We start from the raw sequence: 24,098 nt of genomic DNA, 5'->3' as shown, positions 1-24,098 counted from the left end.
AACAACCCACATAGAACAGATGACAAAATTCCACCTCCTTAAAAATAGACAAAAATATAATGAAGACATTCCCATCTTGCAGCGACAGGTTGAAAATGGCGAAGTAAAGGCGACACAGTTACCAAGGTGCCAAAGCCAACTATTCCTCTCGTTTAATAATCTGAAAATGTTCTCTTGCCTCGTCGAATAAGCTTTTCCACAACGTATACAACAGCCCACAGAAGAAAAGGCAAAGAACAGAGCACGTAAGCAAGGGATAAAATTACCTTTGTACAAAAATAGATCTTTTTCCAAGTGTTTTTTTTTTTTTCCTTTTCTTTTTTTTTTTTTAACTTGAACATTTTACTGTCTATGCAACAAAGAACGCAGTGATTGTGTCACAAGCTCAGCTTTTCCTGATTACATTTTTTTTTGAACATACAATTGCCAAGCAACACATATTTTGGAGGGTTTAAAGACTAAACCTTTTTGTTTTCTCTCTTTCATAGTTTTTTGAGGTCCCATAGACTGCTGAGAAGCTGGTTCTTTAGAGTTTGGAGGTGCTGCGATTCTGCTGGTTGATCGAGAGTAATTTTATAAAGTCCAGGTCGAAATGCAAAAACCCTCAGATATTTGTGAAAAAGGAAACACCATAAAACTCTGAGTTCAAGAACACCTGGTGTGGAACAGTTTGGTCTGAAGGACTTGTCCCCCTCTTTCAATGTTGGAAATACTCAAGGAACAGATCTGTTGTTATATATTTATAAATATATACACATATACATATTAACAAAATATAGCTTTATGTTATAAAGCATTCATGTAGGTTATCATTCTGTGTGGGTGATCATGTCTTTATCTCGTCAAGATCCTTGTCTGTCCACTTCCTGCAGGGGAGTGAGCTCCCACGTCATCCACTTTATGGCTTAAGATACCTGCAGTAACCAATCACAGTAAAGTAAGAGCAGGAGACCTCGTCACACTAAAGACAACAGGAGATATTCATTTTAAAGTCGGGTCACCCTGTGGAAAAAAAGAAACACTTCATTGCTTAATATCTGCTTTTCTTGATTAAAATCTGCATTCCTCTGAAAGAGAGCTCGCCCGGCGTTACAGAAAAAGCTTAACGTGTGTACAGCTTCTCTTTGCCATGATGTTTAAATTGACAGTTTTTTTTTCTTTTAACAGACAAACAAGTATCATTTTCCAGAATATAAATACTGTAAACTGAGCTCAAGCTGGCAGTCAATACTGTCACCTGGGTAGTTAGTAATAACACAGACCACCTCATTGAAACTGTTGAGTAACAATAAAACAACAAGCCAACAGGTCATACTGAAGTTATTGCCACTTTTGCAGGTTTAACAAGCACAGACACTGAGGTTTTGTCTGATCCAAAAGAACACTGACGTTAATAACACTGTGAGAAAGTGCCGTCTTGTTGTCCGATTAAATACTTGTAGAAAAAAAAAAAAATTCAAGTAATGTTGCAGTGCTGCTTCTCTTCCACTAGAGGGAGCTCACAGCTCTTAAATCTCCACCAAGTCCCTCACACTCTCACTGTCCTCTATCCAAACTGCTCTGAGACTCCTAAGTAAAGGCCGTGGTCCTGCTTGAAGCATACAGTATCTGACATTTAAATGCTGGCATCTGAACTGGGCCTTTGCTTTTTCTTCATAAGGAAAAAGATTATCGGATGTCTGGGGATCAGTTTCTCAGAGGTGGATTAACGCCCCAGTGGAGGCCCTTCAGTGATGCACGTCTGTGAAACCAGCCCCAAGTCACCCTGAGAAATTGGCGTATAGACATTGATTCATTGGTGTTTTGGTCAGAGTCACCACTGCTATGGAGTCCTGATGGTGGCACCGGAATAATTAGAAACTTTTTCAGACTTTTTTTTGTTATTGACAAATATATAAATATAAGTTGACAAACTGAAAAAAAAAAAAAAAACTATTAAAATAAAGTTTACTGCAGATCAGAAGCTGACAACAGAGCTGTTATTACAGCTCCTGTTACTGCTCCGTGGGTTGGCCCTCATTTCACTTTTAATGACAATTTAAAAGCTTGAAGTGAAAGCAAAATGGGAACTGTAGATGTTTGAAGCAGTAAACAAACAGATAAAATCAATCAGGCACATGGAATCTGAAGAAAACAAGATAAGATAAAAGCCTTTTTAAAACCGGTTCTGTGATTCAATTTCAAAATTCAATTATTATTTCATAAAAAAAAAAAAGAAAAGAAAAAAATGGCTAATTTAATTATTTTGCTTATTACTGTGAGGGTTTTGATACACAATTTAATTGCAGATATAACCATTTGTTAATTGCTTAAAGAGTATTTACGTGGCACTCTCAAGACTCCATACATTCAGTCAGACCATTAACTGATCGAGAAGTTGTAAATATGTCGACACTGAAAGCAAATCCTTGAATTTAATTCTGTTTGAGTTATTTTCTCATATCTTGCTTTGCTATTATCTAACATGTCCTTAACCTCCACTATGCTCCACTGTACCATAAAACACTTTCAAATGAGAGATAATAGCTGTTGGTTTTCTGTGTACTCAGTCACAGCTAAATAAACCAGTACTGAATGACTACCAAATATGTGAAATAGTGGAGAAAATAATGCCTGCTCCAGGAAATTACTACAGTGGACCCAAACGTCACAAACACTTGTTTTAAAAGGAATCAGACCTTTTTAAGCCGTACTAATATGCACCCGCTCTGTGGACAATCTTTGGAAATGCACTCAATGCATAGTTTTGCAGCAGCTGCAGCATTTAGAGAAAAGGAGAAGAGAAAAAAAGCAGAATATGGGCATAAAGCATATTTATACATAACATGGAGACATTTAACATTTCAACTTGAGTGACACTTGGTTGTCCAGAGAAGTGCAGAGAGAGTGAGTGTGCGTGTCCCTCTGAGGAGGACAATAATTGGGACGTGCCAGATTGGACCTGGGCCTAATTCCACCTCAGAGGTCGATTACATCAACATCAGCTCTCCGTTTAGGAACCTGACTCCACTGTCATGAGGTTAAGTGCCAAGTAACAAACAAATAAACAAGTAATGGCTCTGCTGCAACAACACGCACTTCTCCCGCACTCTGTAAAGGGTTAAATGAGTGTCAAGAACTGAAGGTCTGAGGGATGGAAACAGAGGTAATTGTGCATTGCTGTTGTTAAAATGAAAACTGAAAATAGCGTCAATACTGTATACGGTTGTAACTTTCTGTACAGGTAGATATGAGGTGTTTTGAAAAGCTAATTCCCCTGCTTTGAGCAGAGGGATTTCTGAGTGTGGAGGTGTAAATGGTGTGCACAAATTCACATGAAATGACAAGAGGGGAGGTTGGACAGGGGACGAAAAGGAGCTCAGGGGCTGACGAAACAACACGATCCCCCCACAGATGAGAATGAGCGCTCACTTTCCAGACATCCGAGTTTGATGTGATCACTTATAAGCTTTCGATGAAGGCTAAATGTTTAAAGTAGGATGACAAAAGTTGTTCCGAGTTGCCGTGCCTGCTGGTTGCCTTTCAGAGCCTCCAGTGAGGCTCTTGTAGCCTAAAGCTAGTGTGAGGCTACTTTACAACAGCCAGCATTTTCCTATGTGCAGAAAGAACAGCGCAGATTGTACATAACAAGCCCTCCCAACTCTTTACCGATCAATGCGTTAACTGAAGGGCTGATTAGTGGACTAATAAGTCGTCCTCCCCGATGTTGCACAGTGCTAATAGAGTAAGACATGGTTGTATTTGTTGGAATTGGGCAGAGACCTGAGGTTTTTGAACACTTCCAGTCTTGATGACCCACCTCTGAGTTCTACTCCAGAAAGCTCACACTTCAAAAACGGCTAGTGCAAGACCTGATGTGTTCAGTCGAGTCAGGCAGGAACAGATGAGCTCCTTTAAGCAGACGTATCTTCCCCCACTGTCCCTCCCCAAAGTGAGTTCAGTCCTGAAAGACAGAGAGGGCTCAGGTCCAAGTCTAGACAGCCTGAGGCTCTCAGAGTCCACGATTGTCCCGATCACAACGCTGAGTGTCCAAATATGACATCATCACCATTTTTTTTGTTTTTTTTTTTTATATACCTGGAAGCATAACCGTGGGTGTTAAAAACCTGATCTTCTCTGCTTTTTCTCGTCAAGGTGTAGGAACAGCAAAGATGAAAACGATGGCTCAATACGTTTCTCTTGTCCTCTGTCCTTCCTCATTTCAGTCCACTGTTGTCACTCGTGTTGTCATGTGATTTTCATATATATATATATTTCTTATTTATATATTTTTACAAGGTATAAAACAGACCCACAGACATGATGATTTCATTGTTTCGAAACACATCAAAGGGAGCCGAGGAGAGAAGGGGTGCAGGGAGAGAGGGAGGGAGAGGTTCTCCGTCCAAAATCGTCACGTGATCTGTCCCTTGCTGGGGACAGGATTTGAAAAAGGACCCTGCTCCTGATCCATGGCTGGTGGGAGACGTGGGGGAGGATGGAGGGAGGAGGAGAGGCTGGGGAGGGCCCAACCTCTTATGCTATTATGTCATTTGATGTGGAGCCTCTAGCATCTCCATGAGGAAGGTGTCAATGGGCGTGTCTCCGATGAGCTTGAAGAAGAACAAGTGCTCCAGACACTTAAGGCCGATCGAGCGCAGCGCTGGTAACCGCAGCAACAGCTTGGCAAACCTGTCACAACACAAGACCAAACTAAAACACTCAACTTAATGAAACAGCAGCATTATATACATACATCTGACAGGAAGAGGGAGGGATGGGGAGAACTATCTTAGTCCAAACTACATGACTAATACCACACATACATACACAGCATCAGTATCATGTGCAGCTGCCACATGTTGGGCCTCGTGCAAGAACCACTCATATGAACATTTTAGTGCTGCCTACAAGTTGTTCAAGAGAATTACAAAGACGTTTCTCTTAGGTTCGGAAGTTAGGGGCTGCACATGCCTGTTGTGGACGGATAGTCTGTCTTACTTCACAAAAAAAAACCAAAAAACACTTGTTTGACTTGTAATTAATAATATTTCCTGTTTGATAAAGCTCCTCTAATACAACAACTGACCCTGCTAAATTTGTTCTCTTTTCATCTACTGAGCTCCAACAGCAAGCTTTATGGTGTGTACTTCTGGGTAACATTTTTGTGAATGAAACGTGCCCACAAATAGAGTGGAGCACCTCCTCATGAACAGCTGGCATCCATCAGGCTGAAACGATCAATTTACGACAAGTTTGTGCAGTTAGGAGAGTTTGACGACTCCCAACTTGGAAGTCTCACATAAGCAAGCCTCACGGAAAAAATTAAGAGTGACTGAGGACACGAATACAAAAATGTTCTTGCATGAGGCCCACTTACTTTCAGACCTTTAAAACTTATTTTCAGAGCTTTTCATGCAGTTGTTCTCCTTAAAATGGTGAGATTACAACATATAACAAACAAATGGAAAAATAATTAAAATAGACTGGAGGGAAAAAAAACACTTTTTTTTTTCTTTTATTATTAATTCACTGTGCTATTGATCAAACCAAAACATCTGGTGATGAGAAACTGTGTGGTGAAAGACAGCATTATGAACATAAAAAATTGTTTTATTGAATCTGAAATTATTTCAATCCCCACACCCATCTTTGACGGTTAAAGAAAGCACTGCTACATAAATGCAGCACATCTGTACAAGCAATCAGTCACATCTGAGAACAGGGTGACCTCAAAGCTACTGTATTGATTAAAATGACTGCTTGTGTGGATACTGTGTCCAGCAGCTGTCATTTTTTTGTGTGGATTGGAGCTTAGGATAAATACAAGTTGCGAGCCCCACTCTTTTCTGATTCCTCTCTGTGAGGATTGCACGGTTTAAATCAGCAACAGAGTCTGGGGACGCACACAATCATTCATTTGTTCGTCTTCATACCTGCCAGGCTGCTCGGGGTATTTCTGTTTGCAGTAGGCCTCTAAAGACGCATACACTTTCTCTCTCAGGGCCTCTACCTCACCTGGGTTGGACAGACCTTTAGAGTCTGTGGAGACAGAAAAATAAAACATCATCATCAACAACAACAACCCTAATCCTGCCTGTATAAAGTCGCGCTGCTCGTTTTAACTGTATTAGCGACAGAAAAGATGTACAATAACCATGTATGCCCATTTTTTTTACATTCTACTTTACACTCGCCAGTGAACAAGTCCACTAGTTTTAATTGTAGCAGACTGCCTTGCTCAAGGGCAACTTGTAGGAGTTTATGATGGAACAGCAGGGACTATCTGACAAGTTGAGTTTTAACCTCACAGCCTCATTGTGGACGTGTGTCGCCACATTCTGGGTTAGTCCAATTAGGACTGTGATTTCAAAGCTGCGCTAATTTAAGCTTCACTGGACTCATCTTTGATAAACAACACAATCACTGATTAACATTTCTGATGAACAAAGCTTTGCGCAATCGATCGACAATGAATGAACATTTGTTGTTGTTAATAGCTGGACTACATCACACAGTGTGGGAAACGGAGGACTGAGGGTTTTTTTTTTTTTTTGCCTCAATGTCCCCTTCTCCACCGCCCCCGCCGTTTGCTTTCTCAGCCAGACCAGTCTCGCGAACCCTAATTAACAAGGAATAAAGCCGAGAAGTGAACCGAGGCCAGTAGGTCTGGATGTGGCCTGAACAAATGTGGAGCACAGAGGATCAGTGTGTGGGGGTCATTTGTGGATCTGTGGGATAGAGGGAGGCTCCCACATTAAAAACCGGGGTCACACTGATGGTTTGGTTTAGTAAACTTTGGTGCCATGTGGATGAGGTTTAGAGACAGAACAGCACACTGACAGCAGGAATGACACATGCCTCGGCAAGAATCGCTGTCATAGTCTTTCTTTGGTTAGATTTTAGAAGCTAAACGCCATGAAAACTACACGAGGACGTCATAATATAAAATAAACAAGAATGAATTACTTTACCTTCAGTCATTAACTAAATATGTACAATATCAGCTTTTATTTAACCCTTTACCTCTGTTAAGGGTGGGTTTACAAGTCACAAGCAGGTCTCAATTCCTCAAGTTCGGGTTCAAAGAGAACAAAGTGAATCAAAATCCAGCTCCCAATTCTCATGTTACATTAATGAGGTCGAGCTGAGTCACCTGCACCCAACCTAAATGATACTCCACCCAGCATCTTAAACTTGAGCATCACTACTCTTCATTAGGCTTAAAAAGTTCATGTAAAGTATTTGCAGTTTCCTCACTTCTGACATCAACTTAGATTCAATCCTTCACAAAAGATCCAAATAATGACATTTTTTTTATTTATTTATTTTTCCTGTGGCATAATCCTCTTCTCCATCCATATGCTTAGTCTGTTCCAAAAATATGGCTGAATGCGCCTCGCCCTGCTATCATCCTTTTTGAAGCTGAAAACTTAAAATACCAGTGTGCAGTAGAGAAGTGGATTAAACTGCAGGTGTGGTTTGAGAAGTTTCTATGGATGTTTTGAACCCCCCCCCTCCCCAATGTGAAAAGTTGTCGCCATTGGAATCAATTGTAAACAAATTCAAGTTCAGTCAATGAGGAGGCAACACATCCTATTTCAGGCCTACTGGGGAAGAGTCTTTGATACTCAAAATATTGAGTTTATGCTGAGGATCACTTTAGGCATAATGAGTCATATTCTATTCTAGAAATATTGAAGTCAACTGAATGCTGTCTTCCCTCATTCTAACTAGAAACACTCGCAGCCCTACAGCTCACAAAGGTCTTTGAACTTAAATGAAAGCTCCTCTTGTACTGTATTCTGATAACTAGCTGATTCTTTTTTGTTCACAGTGCAGATGAAACTGGAATAAAAAGACAAACCACACACCTTTGAAACAACTAATTTACAGCTTCACAGCAAAGCAAACTCACACATTGTGATAGTTACCTGGGTTGAAAAGGACTATAGCTCGAAGGCACCCCAGTTCTGTCTTATCCATCTGCATGTCCCTCATCTTAGACACCAGTTCTGTGAGCACCCTGCACAAAAGAAATAAAAAAACCCCACAAAGTTAGTGATTTGGCTCATTTCAAATCAAATGTAAAATCCTATTTCAAGTGTGTTTAATCCTTCTAGACTATTTTTGTGCCAGTACAGTTCACAGGAAACCATCTGAGTCTAATTGGTACATTTTTGTAAATGACACACCATGGTTCATGTAAATTATCCACATCTAGACAAGGACATTAAAAATATGTTTTAACTACTATCCAGCTCACATCTATTTAAAAACAAATAATACACACTAGCGTACTCTCAGCCCACAGAGGCACAGTTAGATCAGTGGAAAAGTTTACAACCCTGCAAAGTAATTATATTTAGTACATGGTTTTCATAAAAGGAAAGCCACAGAGTAAACACAAGCTGTAATCTAACACCCGCACTCCCACTGTCTGTGTGTGACATCACTGGTGGGAGGGTCGGTGCGCGGAGTCGCTCGAACTCCTCACCCCTCTTTGACTCGGTCACACCCTCTCCCCGGCGCTCTTTATTTTCCCTCTCACTCCGTTTCTTTCTCCCCCTTGCTCTCGGATAGTAAAGTCAATTGTGGCTCTTAGCTCATTCTAATTCAATTTGCTCTGAGGAGGAACAACAGGGCTAGAGAGAAAAAAAAAAAAAAACTGAAAAAGAGACGACTCAAGTGTTTAAGTTAATCAGGCTCTTCATTTGTATGGTGAAGAGAGAGGGGAGTAGATAAAATAACATTATCAGTTCTCTGGATCTTAATGCTTTGCCACAGTTAATGCAGAGATGGAATATGTCCTGTGGCTGTGAACGCTGATGAGCGAGAGCAGAAGCTGGTGATCAGAGGGGCCGGGACACAAGAGAAGAGAGAAGAAGAGACGGATATTCAAAGATAGATGGCTGTTAGTGTGGATTTGATGACATCACCTGCAATTTTCTTTTTCAAAGTGAATTATCTGAATGATTAATTGTTGTTGAAAAGTAATACTGATCATTAAATACTTAATAGACAGTTTGCTTGTGTCTTTTATAAGTTTCCATATTGTGTATCTCAGTTCAGCTGCAGGTGTAATGCTGCAGATTTCAGTGTGTCCGACAGCTCGCTGCCCTGGAAAGTCAATAACAGTCACCAGGGTGATTCCTGCACACACCTGACTTCACTGTAACTGACTCGTGCATGATTTTTTTTTTTTTTTTTGAGTTTTTTTTTTTTTGAGCCCCTCAGTATTCCTGTGTGACCCCTGATGTGTACATTTAATATACTTGAGGCAATCAACAGTTCTTGTGCTGCTTTGCTTTTCGTGAAGCCCACTTAGGAGTTTCACTCATGGTGTAATATTTCAGTGAAAGAAACTTTAATATGCTGTCATATGCTGTAAAAAAATGAAACCACTATCTGATAAAGAATTTCTGATGTTGTAACTAATGCAATATTAGTGGTCAATAAATGTTTCATTGATGCCTCATAGATTAATAATAAGGCATTAATAAAACCTAAAAAAACCAAAGTTGATTACACTAGAGGATTATAGACACTGGTCAACTGTCATTGTCATTATCAATTGCTTATTGCTGAATGATAAAACATTATTTAACAATCTATTAACATCAGCAAAGCCTTTAGTTACAACTTAGTAAGTATAGCAAAAAAATATACCACGCTGTAATACAATGTACTTCTCTTTCTGTCTGAACACACCTAGAAAGTGATACTTAAAATATTGCTAAAAGTGGTTGCTGCAGATTGGTCTTACATCAGTTTATACATGGCTTCTGCTAAGTGCAATATGTATAGTAACACTGGAATAATGACCTGTCAAAGATGGCTCCCACTCCGGCACTATGAGCACTGTTGCGGTGTACATGCAGCCCGGTTGCCAACAGAATCCCGTCTTTAACCGTTATCGAACGGTGCGAAAATGATGCAATGAGGAGCTCATTCCAACCTGAGGGAGAGACAGGGAGAGGGATCGAGGAAAAGTATGAGGAAAAAAAAAAGCAAGTTCACACAGCATTCAAGCAAAATGAAACTGACAACAAAGGGAGGTTTTCAATGAATCAATTAAGCTGTGCGGCAAAAGCGTGCAGCTTTCTCAAGCACAGGCATCAGGTTATTACTAAGACATTCGAGTCATGCTTTCTGAGGGACAAGCGTGTAAAAGGGATGAACTGCGCCTGCCATCACAATAAAGACAACAGGCTTGATGTGCCAAAGCAGGGGCTTGACACAGAGAGCACTGAAGACACAAGATGCTGCCTTTTGAGTGACAGGGCTCCTTTAACTGTTCTGCCTGGCAACACTTGCCTCTTCTCCCCAGAGTTGAGTTGGGTATGAGAGGAGCTGGGATGCTTTTATCTGTGATACAGCAGAACTAAAGTGGTTATTTATAGAAAACCTGAGAGACGAGAAGAGACGAGCTCTCCAGAATAATGTCTCTCTCTGCTTTGCTGAAGTCTCTCCATCAGTGTATGTGCGAAAGATAAGGAATGATGGCAGGATTTTTTTCAGGGACATGGAAGGGTGTGTAATAGCATTTTTTTTTTTTTTTTCCTGGAGGTGGATTTAGAATATAATGGTGTAATAAGGAGCGACAGGCAAGCAACAAGGGCAATGTGTTGGGAGAACCCAAAAGACCTTCCTGCATGTGATGTTGGTGAATATAACAGAAGTGACAGATGATTCACTCTCTGTTTTACATTGCTGCTTCTGTGATCCTGAACGGTTAACTTGCTTTTCCATATACAGCAGATACACACAATGAGCCATTCTGACCTTGGTGGGTCTGAGTCACATGACCAACAGAGTTATTCAGCAGATTAGTCTATTCAGCTTCTGTTTTCTTAGATTTTCTACCCAGACACAAGGAGAGAGATAGCACTAGCATCTGCAATACTGGGTGTTTTCTCAATAAAGGTTTCCTTTATCAGCTAAAACATGTGTCTTCTTTTTCTTCTTTCTTCTTCTCCTTTTTCTGTCTATATTCTGACGTAAGTGCGTATCCAGAGCAATTCATCATTTTACTCAACATAAAAATGTGTGTGTTTATTTGATGATATTCAGTATTTGACGTCCAGCCCTGGTGCCAGGTGCTATGTATTCATGTATCTCATTGAGGGGTCATTTTGAAAGAGAGTCATCATTGTATTGTATTTGTTGTGCACAATACTTATGTCTGCTTTTAAAACTCTTTTGTCCTCCTTTTAGCCCTTCGGGACAGACCTGCTCGTAGAAGGATGACCTGGTCGTCCAGCGGCAGCTCAGAGAAGTGGGGGATCCTCTTGGCCCACTCCACCAGGGTAAAGAGTTGTTTATCAGCCGCCTGACAGATATTTGTCACTGGATCATTGGGCTGCAGGGAAGCACAGACAGATACAAACCTGGATGTTAGAAATTCAGGTAATGCATAAAATGAATAGATGTCATATTTTTGTTTTAGTCTGATTCTCTTGGCTGAGGTGTCAGGCTGAGCTACCTAACACCATGCACTCACACACACACAGACACACACGCACACTCAAGCCAACACGAGTACTATGCTGTGAATAATTTCCTCTGAAGAGGAGCGAGTAGGAAGACAAAACAAACAGTGATTCTGTCCCTGCTCGTGGAGGAAATACCTGCAGAGAGCTGCCGGTGAAAAAACAACTTTCGCCTAGCAGATTCTTTCTTTGGGGACCTTTTAGCCGACACACAAATCAGCCTTTTGGACAGCTAGCGGAGCTCAAGAGGCCCCTCCTGACACTCTACTGACACTTCACCACAGAACAAGCTCTTAGGAGCTTGAATGGGACAATTACCAGACCAGGCAAGACTTTGTAGAATCTGCAAATGACTGTTTATAATAATTATTCAGATTTACACACTGTAATTCTCACAATAGTAACTAACAGTAACTATTCTCCAGGTCATGTTACTGGGCCTAAACAGCTAAAAGAAAACTCTATAAATTCATTGCTGCATCTTTTTAAAAATGTTTTTCTACGCTTAAGTTTACAGAAAACTCATTGTCATTATCTTTTGATAAATGATAAAAACAAGCTGTTCTCGGTAGTGGACTGGGCTGTCTCATTATAATCACAGCACATTGTCCATTTATAGCCCAAAATAGGAACACTAACTAGTTCCCCAGTGAAATAAAAGGTCCAGGTGAATCAAGGAAAGCTACAACCCTTTTATTGATTCCACTTCATTAGACCTACTTCAGCCTTGAGGAGAGAGGAGCCTAAAAGCTGGAGGAAATGCTATGGATGGATCTTACAGCTCTGAGGTTTGGACATATCTAATATGTTGGCAATTATGGTCTAAAACATGTTTTCTGAGAACCTTTTCTACATCTCCAGGAATTATAAAAAATGTTGAATTATTGTATTTATCCATGTACTGTTTCTTTACTGTAGTTCAGGTTGACAGAATCTCCACATTCCCAAAAATATACCTAGTGTATATGAGCTCTGTGTCTTTAGTAATAGCTGCATAACTTAACATAAGTTCTCCTGTTAAGAATTTCAGAACCAGTTCAAATACGACTGCCTGTCCTTAACTTTCCTGATGCATCAGATTGGAAGGTATTATTCTTCAATCCACAGGGAGTTTATAAGGAGTGGTGGAATACTAATGCAACACATGTACAGTATGAGTGACTCACAACAATATAAATCCATCTGTGCAGAGGAGGAAAAAAAATCCCAAATAATACTGTCAATCTCTAACAAGTGATTTATCATCATCCCAGCAGTGCATACCCTTGACATGTATGTGAGTCAACAAAGACTTTATGCACACACTTTTGTGCATAATTTAAAATCAAGTAAACATCCTTAAATTCCAAGTATCCCTGTGTGAACTCGCACTCTGACAAAAACTCAGCAACTTCTCCCAAACTTCCTTTGCCAAATCCCACAGATCGATGCTAAAAGCTCGGAGGATCCCAACATCAACTGCAGCTCTCAGGAGAAGATTAGTCCAAGATGAAGGAGAAAACATCCCTCCACTCACACTCTCCTTTAGTAATACGCAGGCCAGAGACTCATCCCATCCTCTCCTCCATGTTCCCTTGCTGCGGTTTGAACCTCACACTGACTGCAGAGTATCACAGATATGCAGCTGATATATGAAAAACTTACACCAGACACAAAGACTACACTGTTCTTGAAAACTGAAAGTCGTCTTTTTTTTTCTTCAGGGGAAAAAAAGAAAACAGGCACCTAATGAATATTTCAACATCTGATCTCCTTGGGAGACGTGGACAGCACAGCTCAGCGCGACAGTTTTCATGAGCTGTGCTTCCTCTAAAAAACACATAAACAGATTCAGCTAATTCATTCCAAAGGGCAGCCCGAGCCAAAACAAAGAAAAACAAAAGGGGGCTTCAGTATGCACCACGGTCGAGCCACCCTTCTTCATAAGAATACAAGTCCCAGGGTTCTCGTTAAACACGACAAGCCTCATGAATGTTGTATGACTATCTTAGCCATGTTTACACTGACCTGGTTTCTTTGCCTCTGTCTGTGGAGATGACAGGGGAGAGGAGCTTACACTTCCCTGTAACAATCCATGGGCATCACATTACTGTACTTACTGTTCGAGTCACAGAACGGCATTTAGGATGTTATCAAGCCACAATGGAGGAGCCCACTGTGACCTGGGAGGGAATAACATTAACCTCCATGTATGAAAGTACAAAAGTCCACTTGGGAATATCTCACACCTCAACTGTAAAAGCTGCTTCCTCCACTGTGAAAATCACTCTGGACAGCTGAGACAGGAAAAAAAAAAAAAAAAAAAAAAAACAACACATGAGACAAAAAGTAAGAGAAGAAATTTTAAGTTACTGGATCTTAGCCTCTTTGAGCAGATTCTCTGAATGCCTGCCACAAACACCAGTGTCTTCATTCTCAGCAAATCAAAGGGTTTGTAGTACACTCCACTGACATGGTCGATCATCCCAACTCAGAGAAATGCCAGGCTTGCATACTGTCCTATGAAATTTTCATCACTTGAGGAGGGGAGACGAAAGATTTGCCTTTCAATTTTTCATTATTCCGCTTGAACCAGACTATACTAGCGTGACAACAGAGAGAAAATTGGGTACTCATACTGATCAGCATGAAAATGAATTACTCAAGTCCCCCACTTTTTTAGACTGGAAAAAGAAACTGTCCTCATACGTCGGCGTGGGGATGAATCATCAGCTAATTATCATCTAAATAAAAGCAACATTTCCTGTCTTAAGTTCGACTAAATTAAGAAAGTAAACCTTTATAGAAAGTCATGCATAGACAATAAAACAGCTTTTCAGAAATAACCCAAAAATACATTAAAAATATAAAAACATCAAAGTAAAGACACACCCTCAGGATTAGTGAACGATAGCATCTTTTCCTCTCCCCTTTCTCCTCAAGAGAAGACCTCTCCTTGTTTGATTGAAGGCACATTACTAACGCCTGTTTAACTCCTGTTCTAGGTCACCATGAGATAAACACACTTAATTCAGCTTGGCCAGACCCCGGTCATTAGACAGTGGCGGTGGCCTATTCATGGTGTACACTCATGGCCTGGGCCCTGTGATTAATTATAGCACGGGGCAGCGCCTCTCAATGGGCACCTCGCAGAGGGGGAGGCAGGGGTTTGGGACTCAGAGAGAAGGGGAGTCCTTGTGGTCAGGACAGCCTGAATGCCACTACTCTGGCAACATCCTGGGCTCCACTTCAGTTTCAGTATCAGTTCACCCAAATAGTAAAAAAAAAATCCTAGTGGTATCTAGCCTTGTTGATAGTTTTGGTTTTAGTTGCCTAGTTTTTAGAAACAGTATGTGTCAAGATCAACTTCCTGCAGTCCTTGTCACTCCTTAACTCTGCTGCTGGCAGACTAACTGCCCCCATGATACAAGATACAGCCACCTCTTGGTGGTTGGACATCAGCTGGAAGACATAACCAACCAGCAAGATTCTCTAATGCAGCAACAATAGTACCAGCCCTTCCTGGCTTCCTAACACCACCAACTGTATCAATACTGGGAATCAAACACTGCGTCTCTGTTGAAGTGGATGGAAACTTTACCTCTGCACCACCTGTGCACCTCTTCGACACAAGAGAGATGAACAGAGGTTAGTGTGTGGTGGTCATGGCACTCAAAATGTCACTTTAAAAACTTCAAACTCAATTTTTTTTTAGCTCTGTGTGTTGCAGTGGCAGCCAGAGGTTGAGAGGTGAATATATTAAAACCTTGGCACAAAAAACTAAAAGTGCACTTCAAGATATTGGACCTTGAGGTGTTAAGTAGGAAAATACTGTGAATATGGTAAAGTGTCCTTTAAAATACACAATAACAAATATCCTGGCTGCAGTAACAGGTATAAAGTCACCTAACTTGGGTAATGCTCAAAGACATATTGTGGAACCTTGAGCAACGATCATGAACCACACAACTGACATACTGGATTAGGGCCAGGCTGATATGGCTGAAATCAATATTACAATATTAATAGTGGTATTTTCTTATATCAATATACAGTTGCTTCACAAAGTATTCAGACCCCTTTACTTTTTGCACACTTTATTTTTTATTTATTTATTAACTTTATTTTATTTATTTATTTTCTTTAAGTTATTTTTTGGCCTTTTTAATGCCTTTATTGAATAGGTCAGTGAGAGTGACAGGAAAGTCAGGGAGAGAAAGGGGATGACATGCAGCAAAGGGCCGCAGGTCGGATTCGAACCCAGGGCCGCTGCGAGTAGGACTAAGCCTTAATGGTATGCACTCTACCGGGGGAGCCACCGAGGCAGCCCTGCACACTCTATTTTAAATGGCTAAAATCGCAATTTATTAAAGATTAAAAAATCTTAATCTCTGATTTCTCATCGTTGGTTATTGAGGTGATTAAAACAGATGATCAAAAACAGCAATTTTATTAATTTTCATCAATTTTATGGCTAATGTATATTGCACAATGACCATTATGCTCAAATTTGCAAATAAAACTGCATAATCAAACTGATCCAAAATGTTTCATAGTGTATGTGTAAACTAATTATGTTACAAATTAAATGTTTCTGCAACAACTTGTTCAGAGTTATTAATATGAACAATTTTGCAGGCTGATAACAGGATGTAATTCCACTAAAATTCTCCGCCTTGTACATCACATCAGAGCTGTGTTCGTCTCCTCTGTAGTCCTTCAGAAAGCCTCCTTTTCCTGGTGTCGGGCAGACGGTGGGCATCGAGGGACCCAACGTGGCCGAGCCCAAACACACTCAGTGCATTAGTGTGTCTGAGCTCCTGGCCGCTCCCCCGTGACTCCCCACTCCTTCGCCCTCTCCCTAATGTCAACGCTCATCTCCTACATTTCCATCTGGCCCCCCAAAATAGCTCCCATTTACTCACATAACAGCCTTCACATTTCTACCTTTACTTCACAGGACATTTCCCTCCCCTGAAGCAGACGAATCCCAGAAGAAGCCCTTCCTCTTTCTCTCTCTCTCTCTCTCTCTCTCCCTCTCCCCCTCCCTCAGTCTCACCCTCTGTCACTCCCCCCTGCCTCCTTTGGTAGGCTGATCCACAGCTCCTCTGTTTCTCATGTTCCAGCAGAATTCCTGAGAAAGCTGAGGCTTTGTGGGATGCTTTCAGGAATAGTCTGATTGTTGCATTATTCATCGCTCTTAGTCTCCTCCGTGTCAAAGACAGCCCACAGTGCCCAGATGACACTGAGGGGACAGATGAGGAGAAAGAGCCACTACAAGGTAAACAGGTGAACTGGTGCTGTACACCAGAAGCAGTCACCTCCAAAGGGAACCAAAAAGTGGGAATGACAGTTTTCATTTCTGATGTTCATTAACATCTTTAGCAGCAGACAGCAGGGTGTGAGCTTTAGACTCAAAAACAACAACAACAACCAAAAAAAGCTTTTAAAACATTTGAAAAATGACAAAAGTAAGTACACTCTGTGCAGACACATTTGACTTTATATGTTGTGTTATATTTTGTTTCTGGACTGGACTCTGGACTACAATTCAATGCAAAAATGAGATACTGTATAGGAGCTGTATTGCAGCTGGAAAAAATGAAAACTAATTGTGGACAATGGTGGGACAGCTCCAGGAAGATTTTGGAAAGCAGAAAATAAAGCACAAGCCATAAATCTGAAAAACATTTAGTGTTCTCTTTGGTAAGTTTTACTGGCAGAAGCTTTGGACACAGTTATAGTTTGACTGACGGCCATTGGCAAAAGTGTTACAACCTTAGTACAAAATGCATTAAGTGCAAAACACTATACTATATATATTATATTATTATTTATGACCCATTTCAGACGTTTTCACATGAAAGAGCTGTTCACATTCCCACATCTATTAGGAAATGGCAAAAGAAAGAAACAAAATAGTGTATGTGTTATACTCTATGTGTTATATGAACTTAGTATTTCACTTCATGTCTCTTGTTTTCATCTGTGACACTCCATTAAAAAGCTTTCTATCATGTAAACGATAATTCACAATGAGGTGTTCTGATATATGAAAATAACAAATAGATGAGATTAATGTGAGCCTGCTGTTTTCTCTATCCAGACCCCTCACACATGTTTTATTGTACTTGTACAACGACCACATCACAAGCACAAAGTGAAAATGTGTTTAAATTGTTATTCTTTCTTTTACAGTACATTTCACCTTTAAGAGTTAACTGGTATTTTAACACCAAGGCTCCAATGCAATGGTCATTTGCACTTTTCACACGGATTCAGTAACAGTGATGGAATTGTTGACCAGATCTATGTCCTGTTTGAAGTGTTCAATTTCAATACACCTGCTAGCCAGTTAGAAATTTGTATTAATGAGTGAAAATGGAGGATAGTAACCATTTTGTCCAATGCATTACAGGAGTAAACATGAGAGAAAACAGTCTCCCCACCAGCCACCGGCATAAATTTAAACAAATCCTCCACTATGTGTCTGTGTGCCAATGGGCATGAACATGCACACAAAAGGATGACTTGTTGCAGAATGACAGTGTGTAAGTGTTTGCCAAAGAATGTATAAAAATACAAACTCACCGAGTTAGATGGCACACCAAGGTTGGTCTCAATGTAGGTCTCTGTTTTGGGTTCCACCGCCTGCTCAGCTTCCAGGATCTTCTCCACGGGCATGTCCTCGTTGGCGCAGCTGGTGGACTCCACCTCGTTCTCATTTTTGTCCTTGGCTCGCTGGCGCTCCTCCTGAACGGCTGCATGTAACAAAACTGGTTCCGGTCACTACTGCTGTTTTTTGTTTTGTTTTTTTACACTTAATGTGCTAATGTGTTCAAGAGGATGTGTGTTTTAAAATAAAGAGTCAGGACTGTTGAGATTGTATGGTTGTAATTACTAAACAAGCTTTACAAAAATTTATTCGAGTGGTTATAAATGGTAAATCTGCCTTCAATCAATTATGTTTTATGTAACAAATAATCGGATGATTAGAGGTAATACTGTATAAAAGTGACATGCTAACAGAATTATTACTATTATTATCCGGGTGGTTTTAGTCTCTTTAAGCTAATTGTTTTGATTTTGCAGCACGTGTACTGTTTGGTTCAGTCTCACCACTTTCATCATATGCCCTGTTTCCAGCAGCAGCAAGCATCTGTTTTCTGATAAAACAGCTCACAGTGAGCTACCAGCCCAGCGCCAAATAATGGACAAAGTTAGCAACTAGCTCGTGAAGAGAAGCTTTATGGAGATTGAATATTAGGCTTATTTTCACCAGGTGGACACATAAACACCTAAACAGTTAAATCACAATAATGTCACTCTGTTGGCTAGCATGTTAGTAATAATAGCTTTGTAATGTGACACTATGTCAGGGCTGTGTTCATCTTTTTCCACTTTAAATGAAACTGCTCCCATTTCCATACGATGAAAGAATGACCGAAACCTAGAGCCTAACCCCACATGGAAGAGGGTGGTGTTTCCTCTAAACTGGGTTGGAAAAACAATATAAGAGTCAGGGCTGTGTTTGTGTCTGCTTGTTTTTAGTCACATATGCCCCCTAGTGGCCAAACAGTGATTAATGCAGCTTTAATTCTGCAACTTTTAATGCAAGTTCCTTTAAACAAGTTTAGTAAGGATCCTTAGCCACTGCAATGGACTGCAGTGGCTAAGGATCAAGTCATGTTGTCTATTGTTTATCAAAAATACACAAATATGCCAATGTGGTGAAGTAAGTTCAGCCACTACTAATCAAACTTTTTTACAATTTACTATCATCTTGTTTTTTTCTAGAAACATTTTTAAGGTAAAGGGAACCTGCACTGGCATCCACAATGGCAGATTATCTTTTGTACTGTGAAGGAAAAGAAATTATGCTGGATCAATGTGACATGAAATGACTTGCTAAGCAAGATGTCTTTTACTACTTTTGTGTACTTTTGGTACTTATCAGCAGTAAAATGAATTCATAGTTGGGCCTTGTTTGTATCTGCACACTTGAACATAAAATATGTGTGTGCATGCTTGAGTGTTTGCTTGCTCATATTGAGTGTCTCCACGCGCGAGTGACTGCTTCAGTCTCTGTGCCTTGGTAAGCCAGTGAATAGTGCATGACCCTGTATGTATTATGCCAGTAAACATATTCAAGAGAGTTCAATCATCAATAATTGGTTTGACAATGCAGATGGAATATGTTTAGGACCTTAGACCTACATTATGCACGACGCAGCAGCGTGGAAAGTTCAAGGACTTCTCTCTGCTTCCTTATCAAAGAAATATGTTTTTCATGTAGTGCTCAATGACAAACAGCCGGCTCCTTTTATACACAAATCATTTACAGACATATAAATAATGTATGGCCTGTCACTCCTTCATTACACCACGTGTGGTCACCAGAACAACTTGAACTAGAATTACTGCCTCGTGGTTGTACGTCTCTGCCAACCAGTCAAGTCACAGTTTAAATCCATGTCTGTGCAGATGTAGTGCATTTTGGCCAGACACGTGTTTTTGCAGAACATGACGATGTCATCGTGAAGTTGAGTTTGAGCTTTTGGACATAAATGTCATCATTTCACAATTTTATCCTATCAGAAATCTGTGTGAAATGTAGTCATAATTAGCATATTAATTCTTGAGTTACAGCCAAAATGTTGTGTGAGATCATGGTGACCTTTGACCTTTGACCACCAAATTCTAATCAGTTCATCCTTGAGTCCAAGTGAACGTTTGTGCCAGATGTAATGTAATTCCCTCCAGGCGTTCCAGATTACATTGCTTGAAATAGAATGGTATGGACATGAGGTCACAGTGACCTTGACCTTTGACCTTTGCCCACTAAAGTCTAATCAGTTCATCCTTTAGTCCAAGTGGACATTTGTGCCACATTTGAAGAAATTCCCTCAAGGCGTTCTTGAGATATCTCATTCACGAGAGCTGGATGGATGGACAGAAACCCGAAAACATAATGCCTCCAGCCACGACTGTCGCCAGAGTGGAGGCATAATAAAAAAGCCTCAGCACAAATGAATAAAGACTTTGTCTTGTTGATTTTTTTCCATGTCTTGTATAAAAACTGATTGAAGCAAAACTGTGTTGGTTTTGTCACCTGATTGGCTTGGCGAGGAAACACAGGAAATGGTTTATATGCTGCGCAGACACTGAGACTCACTGTGGCCGAGGCAAGAGAAACCGCACCCCCACCCTCAAGTTAAGATGGAAAAGATGCGTGTGTATGTGTTTTGTCTTTTCAAAAGGCTATAATTTACATAATTCAAGACACCACAGAAAAAGAAGTACTGCAGCTTTGTACAAGTTTGTCCTCCACACATGGATTAATAAAAAGTTTTCAACACAGTGTGTTGTATGATAAAGGTCTTCTGGAAATTCAGTGTCAGCATGGAAGCTTACATATGCACCTGGAGATCCACCATGCTTCACACTCACTCTCTCTCACACACACACACACACACACAATGGGCTTGCGGGATGATCTGTCTCCTCATGTTTCCCCTACTCTGGTTTCTTTTCCAAGTCCTGAATCAGAGAGGCCGTGGTCGTGTTGGGGGGGAGCAGGGGTTGTTAGACGAGGAGAGGGAAAGGGGCCCCACTTTAGAGGAACTGCTGTCTGGTGGTGGAGGTCAGCCCAAGGGTAGAATACTTGTGTTGGAGTCAGGGAGAGGTGAGGAGGGCTGAAATCATGTTAGCTTTATTCCCCCCCTCCTCCTTTCCTCTCCTGACTGGGAGAGCATAAATTCATTTAATCCTGTTTTTCTGTGGATTCGCTTAGCCTTTTGGGCTACTGCTGCCTTGTTCTCTAACCACAGCCCTCGGGGTGCAGGGGGAGGCTTAGGCAGCACTGTGAGTGAGGCGAAAGGCAGTAAATGATAATATCCTTGAAAGGAGTAAAGAGCCCAACAATGATATAAATAAAAGCAAGAGGGAGGGGAGGGGAGGCCATGTAAAGGTCAAAACAAACTGGCCTTGGATAGAATAACGTCCAAAATGTATTTGTCCAAAAGACGTGTTCTTCTTGTACACTCAGCTTGAAACAGTCACACACACACACACACCTGCACACAAACACACCTGGCAAACGCCTGCTACCATCTTCGCTTCACTGGCTATACTGTACATCGCTCAGTATAATCTATGCACTTCATATCTGCATGCTGTAACCACATTGACTATAATGGTGAGAGGCAGTGATTGATTTATTCAATGTGCGAAAGAGTGCTTAACAGCACTGCTGAGAGTGCTAATATTTTTAACACCCCCGTCGAGTGTTAAAATTCACACCTGAATGAGTGTTTTTTTTCCCGCCTCAGACAACTAGACTCTCTCTAGTACGCACTCTAATATTTCCTTTAAGATGCTTTATTGTGCTGCCCCTCTATGAATCACAACAGATACTTGCCCACTCAATATTTATAAGTCACGGTAGCTCTCAAAGACTGGAGAGCGGTAAATGTGGCATCAAACAATGGCAACCTTATTCAACAATGCTGGCACTCAAGAGTCCACCTCATTCACTGTGGGAATATCAAGAGGATGCAATTATTCTAACAACCCATTAAAAGGGAACATGAAAATGCTTCCTTCTTTACATACACAGTATGTAACATTATGCCCTGTTTCCATGCAGATACACAGCTAAGGCCTTTATGGGCAGAACGTTTTTTTTTTCTGTCTTCTAGTATTTGGGGAAGTGTTAGGAATGATCCAGTGCAGCAGTGCAGCTCTGGTGTCGAGAAAGCCTCAGATTTGCATTTGCATCTGCTCAATCCAGGTTAGTAGTAAAAACGGCCAATGCGAAACCACAGCCATCCCTGGCTATCCTCCAATTGTAGATGAGAAAGTTTGTTCACCATTAGAAAACTTTCCATGAGTTCATACAGCAGATGATTAAAACTGTGACCATGATTAACATATGTGTCTGGTGGACAGAGAGAGGTGGAAATAACAAATCATGTTGCTGATTCCAAAAGTTTTGTTCAAAGATTTGTAATCAGTGACTATGTAGTTCATTCATTTTTATATCAGTAAGCAAAAGCGTCACTGCTTATAACACTGTGACATCTGGCACTGATTCACAGTGTTCAGTTCATTAGTGTTCAGTCAGTTGATAGATCAAACTGATACATTTAGCCCAGTTCAGCTGAAAAACAAAAACATTTTAAGAGGTGAATAGATCAGTGGCAACCTGTTTGCATCAAAGTTATTACTTAACTATCATTTCTGTGGCTTTTGTTTTCGGGAAGATTTAAACCAGTGAATGTTCACAACTACTGACAACAGAGTTTTCAGTCACAAGTGAAGGGGGATCCACCGGACAAGTGCAGCGACAATGGTGATTCAGTGAAGTCATTTGAGTTTTCAGATTCTGTGTTCAAACATTTGTGAATTAAACTGTGAAGTAACAGTCAATGCTAGCCTCTGGGAGGCTGCTGATTATGCTATGATAGAAGAACCTAATTAAACTGTATGGAAATGTTAGCTAATCCGTCAAACAGTATACATACTTGTCCTCTGTGACTAACCTATGAACTTCACATGTAAGATTTCTAGTCATTAACACAAAATGAACACAAATATTTCTTTATTTGCCTCTGTTTATCCAACTGACTCAACCTGTACACTGCAAAAGGAGGTTAGATGAATATTTCTTGAATATACACACCATAAATGTGGAGTCATTGTGGAAGCTAAAATAAGTAGCAGTTGTTGCTGAGATGGACTTCAGTCCTTTTAATTATTATGGCAGTTAGAACTTAACCATGTATATGTTACTGTGAATACTGTTAAAATCCCCAGTCTGCTAAAAGAGGACAGGGTTGCATCTGTGTTGGGGGTGGAATAATTTAACTTTGCAAGAATGTTTGATTGTTGGATCCCGAGTAAACATGAAGTTCTTTCTGTCCACATCTGGATCTGACTCTTAAAGCAAAATGAGAAGATGGCTTAACATACAATGTTTGTTGCCAGGAAGCTGTCCAAAGTACCATCAATAAATAACAATAAGCTTGTGATTTGTCATTTGTGTTCTGTGCTAGTTTTTTTTTTTTTTTTTTTTCCTGTCGAGGAGGTGCACTTATACAAACCATAAGAAACTCTATAAAGACATTTACATCATTAGCCATATTACATTTACTTCTTTAACCAAATATACACTAACACTTAAAAATATAATTTTTAAAGTGAAAATTTGATTAACAGTCTGTCCTCCACAACTACACCCACTGTCTGTGGCTGATTAAAATCTCTGTATCCATTTGAAAAGGACAGGAGCAGTATGTGCATTCCATTAGTAGCCTGTAATTTGAGGAATGTGCTGCACATTTTCACTGTGCCATGCAATTACAAGCCATTATCCAATTTCAGTATTTTGATCAAATTTTATGTCTAGAGTATCACGCAAATTGAGCACATAAACCTTGTGTTTGTGAAAACAAGCCAGTGCTCAAAAACTGGGTAGGCTGTTCCACACACCCTCTAAGTTGAAAGAAATCATTAAGAGCGCAAAGGGTGACATCCAGAGGATGCAATGGAGGCAGAGGTACACACAGTTCCAGCGTCATGTTTTTATTTCTCCAGTCTACATCAGTGAACTCCCTCAGGACAGCCTGTTCTCACAAGCCCTCACTC

At 40.5% G+C, this 24,098-nt stretch overlaps 1 protein-coding gene across 4 annotated transcripts in view; it reads right to left on the bottom strand.

The window, feature by feature from the left end:
• Window positions 1-4,050: 4,050 nt before the first annotated feature.
• rxraa (retinoid X receptor, alpha a) overlaps window positions 4,051-24,098 on the bottom strand; it is a 104,940-nt gene continuing 84,892 nt past the window's right edge. Inside the window, exons 6-11 of one of the 4 annotated variants that reach the window (XM_071466788.1) lie at window positions 18,042-18,226; window positions 11,212-11,341; window positions 9,805-9,937; window positions 7,914-8,005; window positions 5,916-6,021; window positions 4,051-4,671 (exon numbers count right to left, since the gene is read on the bottom strand). In XM_071466788.1, coding sequence (XP_071322889.1) covers window positions 4,524-4,671; window positions 5,916-6,021; window positions 7,914-8,005; window positions 9,805-9,937; window positions 11,212-11,341; window positions 18,042-18,226 — 794 coding nt within the window. In that variant the 3' untranslated portion in view covers window positions 4,051-4,523. The remainder of the gene's footprint in view (window positions 4,672-5,915; window positions 6,022-7,913; window positions 8,006-9,804; window positions 9,938-11,211; window positions 11,342-18,041; window positions 18,227-24,098) is intronic. The other 3 variants (XM_071466791.1, XM_071466787.1, XM_071466790.1) reach the window with 3 other exon arrangements.

The sequence above is a fragment of the Trachinotus anak genome, unplaced genomic scaffold, assembly GCF_046630095.1.
Source record: "Trachinotus anak isolate AG129_WGS33_773 ecotype Australia unplaced genomic scaffold, CSIRO_AGI_Tana_v1 ptg000028l, whole genome shotgun sequence".
Taxonomy (NCBI): Eukaryota; Metazoa; Chordata; class Actinopteri; order Carangiformes; family Carangidae; genus Trachinotus; species Trachinotus anak.
This window is presented reverse-complemented; position numbering and strand designations above follow the sequence as displayed.